General features: G+C 36.0%; 2 protein-coding genes and 1 non-coding gene across 6 annotated transcripts in view; all 3 read left to right on the plus strand.

Annotated features, from left to right (window-relative positions):
- pick1 (protein interacting with prkca 1) overlaps positions 1-2975 on the plus strand; it is an 11792-nt gene extending 8817 nt beyond the window's left edge. The window contains exons 11-12 of the mRNA XM_016248706.1: positions 1983-2127; positions 2212-2975. Coding sequence (XP_016104192.1) covers positions 1983-2127; positions 2212-2462 — 396 coding nt within the window. The 3' untranslated portion in view covers positions 2463-2975. The remainder of the gene's footprint in view (positions 1-1982; positions 2128-2211) is intronic.
- Positions 2976-4957: 1982 nt separating this feature from the next.
- plbd1a (phospholipase B domain containing 1a) overlaps positions 4958-9401 on the plus strand; it is a 13121-nt gene continuing 8677 nt past the window's right edge. For 2 of the 4 annotated variants that reach the window (XM_016248671.1, XM_016248674.1), the window contains exons 1-3: positions 4968-5299; positions 7095-7317; positions 9257-9340. In XM_016248671.1, the coding sequence (XP_016104157.1) occupies positions 5236-5299; positions 7095-7317; positions 9257-9340 (371 nt within the window). In that variant the 5' untranslated portion in view covers positions 4968-5235. Of the gene's footprint in view, positions 5300-7094; positions 7318-9256; positions 9341-9401 lie in introns of all 4 variants that reach the window. The other 2 variants (XM_016248672.1, XM_016248673.1) reach the window with 2 other exon arrangements.
- Positions 4962-5034, plus strand: trnar-ccu (transfer RNA arginine (anticodon CCU)). The gene has a single exon. It is a non-coding gene; the product is annotated as a tRNA-Arg (tRNA).

Below are 9401 nucleotides of genomic sequence, written 5' to 3' on the forward strand. Positions count from 1 at the left end.
GCCGCGTAAACATAAAACCATGTCTGCATTTGTGATTGGAGAAATGACAAACAACAAGCCATACTCTACACTGCCCAAAAAACTCGTTTTAATTATAAAAAATATAAAAACTCTTTAAATAAAACGTACTTACAGTCCGTGAGTCAGATCAGCCTGCATTGTAGTCTACTCTACCAGGATCAGGAAACAGTCTGCACACATCTGAATATTTGGGTTGAACTGTACTGGAACAGTGTTGTAAATGCAACTTAACCACTGATTTCTAGTCTTGTCCTCTTTTGGAAGTCCATACAAAGTAGTTTCGCTTTCACAACGAAACACACAGCGACTCCACAACATGGCAGCGGTGGCAACAATACTACAGTGAGAGTAAAAGTTACGCCTTCTTTCTTTGCGTAAACATTTGGGCGGCGTTATGCAAATCTTCCCACATCGTGATGTAGACATGTGGGGGCGTGTTAGAACGAGCCGTTTTAGGTAGGTGTGGCTGACTCTTAACTTTTATAAAGAATATCTCTTTGGATTTGAGACTTTAGTCTTTGCAACTTTACAGATCTTCTTTATGCACCAAGAGCTTGTAACACTCCAAAGAGAAAGGAAAATTTGAAATCGCATCATATGACCCTTTAAATAAAAAGCACCATCCATAAAAAAAAAGTGTCTCACATGGCTCCGGGGGGTGAATAAAGGCCTTCTATAGCGAATCGATGCGTTTTTGTAAGAAAAATACCTCATACGTCATCCGCCCGGAACTGCTTCCGTGTACAACTGTTGGTGCAAGCTACATTAAAGTGATTATTACGTTTTGAATATGGATATTTTTCTTACAAAAATGCATCGATTCGCTACAGGAGGCCTTTGTTCACCCCCCAGAGCTGTGTGAGACACTTTTTTTTATGGATGGGCGCTTTTTATTTCACTTCTTTTGGACTGATGCATGCAACACCCGCTGAGTGGCATTAAATGGCTTGAAAGATCAAAGACCATTTTTTATATAACTCCGACTGGGTTCATCTGAAAGAAGAAAGTCATATACACCACACCTAGGATGACTTCAGGGTGAGTAATTTATGGGCTAATCTCCATTTTTGGGTGAACTAATCCTTTAATACATTGTTACTGTTTAAACCTCTGTAACCTGTTTACTGATTGTAAAGAGTGTTTTGGAAGTGGAGGATCCAGTTCAGTGTTGAACTTTGACCCTGATACAGTCCTTCACGCTGATCAGGAATATTTTTTAAATGTCAAAAATTCTGCTATAGAGACATTCAAATGCATCCTGCTGTTTAGATTTACAATTTAATATGCAGTGTTTTTTTTTAATTCTGTATTATTGCTAACTGATGCCAAATTGCAAAAGATACACACATTTTATATTACTGATAAATATGAGGAAATTTTAAAAGAAATGTAAAAAAAATAGTGAAAAGTATGGTCTTATAAATAAATGATACACTCACTTATTTTAAATAGTAAAATAAATATTAAATTATTCAAATGCATTGCAAGATATGCAATATTTTCTGTATTGTTGTTAGATAGTATTGCCAGTGTGCCAGATTATTTTAAATAATTATGATTCAGCACAATTTTATTTCTGCCAATCATGAAAAAGTGCAAAGTTTTAACAAGATTCAGATGTAGGGCTTGATATATCCACATTTAACCCCAATTTGTATAAATATGTTGTATACAAAAATAATTACTGTTTAAGACTGTAAATCATTTGCAAATAATTATGCAGAAAGCATGCAGACTAGTGTATGAAAATTAAAATGCATGAACCCTTTTTATACATAAATGCATGTTACGTAATATTGCACATTACATGTTTGATATGTTGTTGTATAGTAACTAAAGCCAGGCTTTGCTATACATATTACTATTAATTATGTGAAAATGAGCAAAGAAATGGTATAAACTGGGATTTTAAAAAAATGCTTACTTGCTTATTTAACCCTCTGTGTTTGCATGTGTTTCAGGCGTTAGGAGACCCGTTGTACCGCGTCAGCACCGGTAACTACGAATACCGTTTAATTCTGCGCTGTCGACAGGAAGCTCGCGCACGATTCGCCAAGATGCGCAAAGATGTTCTGGAGAAAATCGAACTCCTGGACCAGAAACATGGTTTGTTCAGTTAAAAACAAATGCATCAGAATGCATCACATGATCTGTTTTACAGCGGTTTAACCCTTTCCATTCTCTCTTCAGTCCAGGATATCGTGTTCCAGCTGCAGCGCTTCGTCTCAGGGATGTCGCGCTATTACGACGACTGCTATGCCGTGCTGAAAGAGGCCGACGTGTTCCCCATCGAGGTGGATCTGTCCCGAACCATGATCAACTACAGCGCACAGAGTCTCTCATACGAGGAGGAGGAGGAGGAGGAAGAGACGAGCAGAGGAGGAGAGGACGACGCTCCGCAGACTGAGAACGGAGCCGAGAAACTCATCGACGACGAGTGAGTGAGCGAGCGAACGAATGAATTATCAGATGAAATAATAAAGAAATCAATGAAGGGAAAGTGAACGATCTCATTGTGACAGAAAGAACTACAGATTGAGAGAGTATGTTCAATGTAAGATGATTGATAAATAATATGAATAAAAGCATTATATATTACATATTTATATATGATATCTAATATAAAATTTCTATATTGATAAACTACATTTTCAAATCACTGGTCAGACAGAAACGGAATCACTGGTTGCCATGTTACATACTACAGAATAGAATGTTACCTTTGGTTGCTATGGTGACAGAATTGAAACTTTTAATCAAACATTCTTTGTTTTGGAGTCTTTGTACTCTTTGTTTCAAAACATTTCAAATGAACGGGACCTGAAGTTGAGTTGTCTGTGGTTTTGCACAACTTGTGAGTTTTTCTCTTTTCTGCCTTTGAAACACTGGATGAATGTCTTTAAAGAGCAGGTCATATGTTTTTTTTTTTTAAAGTGTCCTAATATTGTGTTGGAGTCCCCTACAACAGGTTTAAATGCATCTAAAGTCAGAAAACATTGTAATTTTCTCAGAATATACATTTAATATTAGTGTCATTTGGCAATGATTTCGAAACGATTCGTTCCAAGCAAGTTCGGAGCAAACCCCTCCCTTCCGTAAGCCTACTCTGCTCTGATTGGTCAGCTGGCAAAGCCTGCTGTGATTGGCACAGAGAGGAGTCCTTGAGCAAGTTAGCGAGCGCTACCATTGACAAAGCACCTTTACATAAAACAATAATATAGTGCTCCAATCCGTTCTTATAATAATGACATAAAATACAAAATAACCCTGTAACTGCCGGTGCTGCAAAATAAACAGCAATTTCACAATGATTATAAAGTCTGTGTGCTACACTACATTCTTTATTATTAAACGAAGTAATAAGAACAACGTCAGTCTACATTAAGAGGAAATAGTGGGTTCACAGCGAATTATCAGAACTACTTCAGTAAGACTATCGGGCTTTACCTGGAAACCTAAAGCTGCACTAGGTGTTGAGATTTTGAGCACTCGATTGAAAATGTACACATAACGTATCAATCGTACTTACAGGTTGTGCTTCGGAGAGCTTGTTAGCCCAAATTAAGAAGATAGAAGAAGCCAACGAAGATAAAAGCCAAATTTAGAGAAGCAGTACTTGGTAAAATGACATGCACACAACAAAAGGTTCGGATTGTATTTCTGTGGTAATGATGTAAACACACTAACTAGCGGAAGTGTTTGTGGGCAGGTCAGACTCTGTTCGTATTTCGCGGGCAGGCGGGGATTATGCAAGTGTGTTACCCAGTGACGTATATCGGTAACAGGCAGAAGATTCGAAAATATGACGACTCGTTAAGGCGATCCAGAATCGACTCTCTCTTTTGAGAGACAATATCTTTATTTATCATGCACTTTTTTTTTTTTTGATTAACAACGTTGCAGATTGTTTTCATTTAAGGATAGCTACGTTATAAACTGCAAAAGAGCTATTTTTCAAAAACCCATATGACCTGCTCTTTAAGTTCCAGTGATCTGAACATTTCACTGTTGTCGTTTAGTTTTTTGGGGGGGGTGTTTGGGGTTATTTAATTTAACTCAGCTGTGTAAATGTGGTTTATGTACGTCCTAGAAAGATGAAATGTCTGAAGGTTAAAAAAAGAGTTTGATGAAGAAGAAACCTGCTGCGTGTGAGTAAAACTGTGAATCAAACTTGTTTTATGGGCTTCCTCATTAAACGTCTGCGTTTCAGCAATACCTGTGGTGTTTTCCATCTCTGAGTGATTCATGTTGGCATGATGAGCAGAAGCTCAGAACCGACTTCTGGCTTTTTAAAATGGATTAACCTCTTTAAAGTGTCTGAATCGGAGGTTTAATAATTCAAATGCACAACTTTGGGTTTGAAAATGCACTAATAAACTACAATTAGAGTTTTTAAACCGGTTTCGACTTGCTAATTATTGTTTGATTAAAACTTTTACAACTTATTAATATTATTGGTTATATTACTAATGGGTTAAAATGTGTGTAACACCCTTCATGAGCCAAATGAGCTGTACATGTTTTTTTTGTTTTGTTTTTAATTATCAGGCTTTGATTTGTTTTATATTTAAATAAAAGAAAATTCAACCAATTTAGTCCTTCTAAAATAACTTGTTTTAAGGGTTTAACTAGTTTACTTTTCATTTACCTCATGTAAATTCAGTTGTTCTCTAGTTCAGATTCTCTTTCAACATTTAGTGCTATGAAAACTCAGAAGTATAATCATTATAAAAACGGCGTCTTAACTTCCAAAAAGTGTTCTTTCACACTGTTTATTTTCAACTAGCATATTGGTAGTTTAATACCGTAATTTGTTATAACGACAAATGAATTTCAGTTAAACTTGAAGATTTTACTAGCGTCGAGAGGTCACATGATGCCTCGCTGGAGTCGGATTGGACGCCTTTATAAGTGTCTCCGCCTCAGATCATGTATCATCTGCCCCAGTGGCCTAATGGATAAGGCACTGGCCTCCTAAGCCAGGGATTGTGGGTTCGAGTCCCATCTGGGGTGAACTTGTTTTTCTTACTTCGATGTCTGTCGGTGTTTATGCAGTGTGTGTCAGTCGCGTCTTATAAACGTAGTTTCACGTTATCTCGTGTGTATCCGTGAGGATTTATTCATGTCGTTTTGTCACAAGGAAGCTCTTTGCTGACACACTCCCCACTTTATTTTCAGTTTCTGCGCTGCGCGTGACTAAACGTCGACACAAACATGAAGAACAGCAGCGTTTGTGTTTTAATTCTCGCCTGTGTTGCTGCATCAGCGAGAAGCGACAGTAAGCAATTTAAGCTCGACTTTCATAAAGCTTGTGTTGTTATATCGTGAAGTGATTGTTTTATATGTTTAAATGACCATATGTTCTGTGCAAATGATCATACTGGAGAAGCACATGATCATATAAAACTCAATCTGAAAGCTGATATGGGACTGCCGTTACTATATGGTTACTTGACAAAGATATCAAGTTGTATGGAAATATAATATTTTCCCACTGAAAGTTGTTGCTAGAATAGCAATGCACAAAAACAGTCAAATAAAATTGTCAAAGGAATTGCATAAATCAATGAATGAGTGAGTTTGGAACTTGTAAGATGTATATTTACATTTGGGCATTTGCAAGCACTTTTGTCCAAAGCAACTTTTACTTATTAACTTTCATTATTAAAGTAAGATTTATTTGAAGTATTAGTTTTAAGTAAGACAAATGGAGAAAACTTTAGTGTGCAAATGTTTGCACCTTAACAATACGGTTAATTCGTTAACATTAAGTAGCTACATTAGTAAACATGAACTAACAATGAAGAATACTTCTAATTCTTTTCATTTCAGCATTCACTGATACATTATTCAAATTCTTTTAGTGTCTGTTAATATGCAGTGTTGGGGAAAGTTACTTTAAAAAAAGTAATGCATTACAATATTGCGTTACTCCATTAAAAAAAGTAACTAATTACGATACTTAGTTACTTTTTTATGGAAAGTAATGCGTTACGTTACTTTTGCGCTACTTTTTAAATCTGGACAGGGCTTGTTTGTTTGTTTTTAAAATTGGCCTATTTTTGGCAAATATAAAAGCCTTTTCACACCAGAAGTGAAATGAATAAGCCTCAGGCTGAAGGGAAAGTACATTTACGTCCGTACAGTAGAACGCAGAAGAAGACATTTCAACACACTTCAGCAGTAAAAAAGACACACAAATGTTTGTGCTTATTAGTATGATTGAAGTAAATACATTGGTTAATAGAATGGGATTAAATACATAAAGGGTATTTGTGTTGTTTAACATTTAATTATTGCAGGTTTGCGTCATATTCTGAGTTGCATTATTTTGATTCATTTTGAGGAATACTGAATCTGTGTTTTTTAATTTTTTTGTGAGAGAGATGAATTAATGCATATTCATATTTATTTTAGAACTACAGTAACATCTTCTGATTTCTCTCAACATGGGGACAGGAGAGCTGTCAATCAATAAATTGAAAAAAAAAAGTAACTTGCGTTACTTATTTGAAAAAGTAACTCCGATATTCTCTTGTAAATTAAAAAGTAATGTGTTACTTTACTTGTTACTTGAAAAAAGTAATCTGATTACGTAACTCACGTTACTTGTAATGCGTTACTACCCCCAACACTGTTAATATTAATTGATCTGAGCTGACATGAACTAACAGTGAACACTTCATTAAATTGTTACCAAAGATGAATAAATACTGTAACACGTGTACTGTTCATTGTTGAGATTTTTCAGAAATTAAGATAAAATGTTCAGTGTTGTTTCAGGCACATTATCTTTAATTGAAAACCGACTAAGTGTGTTTTATTATTTTATAACTTTTTTATTTAAAATTCACTTAATAAATGTAGATTCATTTTCTTAGCTAAAAGGTTGTCTGCAAATAAGTATTAATTTCTCATTTCACATCCTGAAAAAGAGTTCCTCTTGTGGTTTAAATGGCATAAAGTATTTTTAAGGAAGTAGCAGACGCCCACATGAGTCATACGAATCATAACATTATTTCTGTGCTTCATTTTCATATAATGTTGTGTGTTTCTGTGTGTGTTTAATCCAGAGCTGCTGAAGGCCACAGCATACTGGGACTCGACCCATAAGGCCGTTCTGCTGAAGGAGGGTGTCCTGGACCCGCAGGGCGACGCGTACGGTTACTATAATGACACGCTGACGTCGACGGGATGGGGCGTGCTGGAGATCCGCGCCGGATACGGACAGACGGCGGAGCCGGACGACGTCACCATGTTCATAGCAGGATATCTGGAGGGTTTCCTCACCGCGTCGTGAGTGTCTGTAACACCAGACCATCTTCATCTTCTCAAGCCTTGAACAACCCGTTTCATTCAGATGTTGTGAAGGCCAATTGTTTCCTAATTTGTATTCCGAAATCATTTCCTGCAACATCGTTTCCTGTTTCTGTGAAGTGCACTTAGGTCCTCTATGCCCCGCCTCTCTCAAACGCTTCGTTTTCTACAAAGTCCCTCCGACAAGCGCAGTCTGCTCTGATTGGCCAGCTTGACCCAGAGCATTGTGATTGGCCGAACACCACAAGCACTCGTCGGAAATGTAACGCCCCTTACCATAATCGCGAGCTTCATCTTTCAAAATAAATGTAAAGACAGTAAATAATGTCATTAGTTTTACCATCAGTTCAAGCCCGAAAGGGGAACAGAGTCGAGTGACAGACACAGTGACGAAGCTGGTCTCTCTCGCTCTCTCACACACGCACACACACTCCGCAAAACTCAGCATTTAAACAGTCAATAGCAAATACTTAAACTAATAACAAAACAGTAGCTGATTCAGATGCGCCAGATTGTCATAGCAAAGTCAGAATTACCTCCTCTCCTAGGTTCACGAAACGGTCGTCCATAAAATGCATTGCTGTTCTGTTGTAAGTAATCTTAAAGATTCCTAAATGCATCTACTTTCAGAAGGCCAAATAAAGTCCTTTTGCTTTCGTCTAGAAACACACAGCGTCTTCCTGACATGCTGCTTCAACACTAACTGCGGTTACTGAAACCACGCCTTCTTTCTTTGCGTGCACATTTGGGTGGCATTACTGAAATATTTCCACATAGTGAGGTAGATATGTGGGGGCGTGTTAGAACGAGCCGTTTTAGGGGGGCGTGGCAGTGTAACACTCCAAAGAGAAAGGAAAACTTGAAATCGCATCATATGACCCCTTTAAACAGTTTGTTTCTGCTACAATCACACTTGGTCAGTCTGTAAATAAATGACTGTGTATATGTAAATGAGCCCTCGGGTGATTGGCAAGCCTTTTTGCATGTGAAATGAGTATTAATGATTGCATTCAGGTTTGGGTTCATGTTTTAGTTGTTCAATAACCGGTTTCTCAAGCAGAGTTATAATCATTAACTAAAACTATTTTTAAAAATGCTATTTATTCAAATGAAGCTGAAATAATCTTAAATATGAGATGGTAAATGTTGAAATTAAAAATAGAAATGTTGCCTTGGCAACTAACTGAACTAAAACTAAAATTAATCCAACCAACTAAATAAATAACAATGGCTAAGGCACATTAGAAAATGACTAAAATTAAACTTTGGGTGTGAAATTCTGACTGTTTTCACAGTTTATCAGTATTAGAATTATTTAAGAAAATATGAATATTGATTTTTCTAAATGTTGTTTATTTGGGCAAAAATTTAGTTTTATAAAGTAATTTTCTTGAGTTTGATGTGAGTGGAGAAAAGTAAGATTAATAGTAATAACCTTAAGCACTAAAATGACGAAATAAAATTAAAGGTGAAACTAAAACAATTTTTTACTCATTTCTAAATTAATAGAACTAAGAATAAAATAAAAAAAAACGTAAGCTGTAATACAAAAAAAAAAGGACAAAAAACACAACAAAAATTAATAAAAAGTTATAGACATTTAAAAATACAAACAAAAAATGACACTGCAAAATTACTAAAAATGTAACTAAAGTTTAAATGAAAACTGAAAATATAAAAAAAGTATATAAATGATATTGTATGTTATATATAATAATGTAAAAAATTATATAGTTAATAGTTATAGTGATAATGTAAAATAATGTAGCATATAAATAATACTAAAACAACACTGTTCTCAACCGGATGTATGATGTTTGATTTGGGTTGTCATTTGGGTTTATTTTAGCTAAAATGTAGAACTTGTATTTTTGTTATGAGTGAGTAATAATAGTGACTGTTGTGTTTTGTGTTTCAGGCAGATTTTCGATCATTACACCAACATGTATCCGCAGCTGATCCAGAATCCCAAAACACTGGTGGCTGTGAAGCGCTTCATGGCGTGAGTGATGCTCCTCTCTCTGTGTGTGTGTGTGTGTGTGTGTGTGTGTGTGTGTGTGTGT

This window comes from Sinocyclocheilus grahami, unplaced genomic scaffold, assembly GCF_001515645.1.
Source record: "Sinocyclocheilus grahami isolate Dianchi unplaced genomic scaffold, SAMN03320097.WGS_v1.1 scaffold888.1, whole genome shotgun sequence".
Taxonomy (NCBI): domain Eukaryota; kingdom Metazoa; phylum Chordata; class Actinopteri; order Cypriniformes; family Cyprinidae; genus Sinocyclocheilus; species Sinocyclocheilus grahami.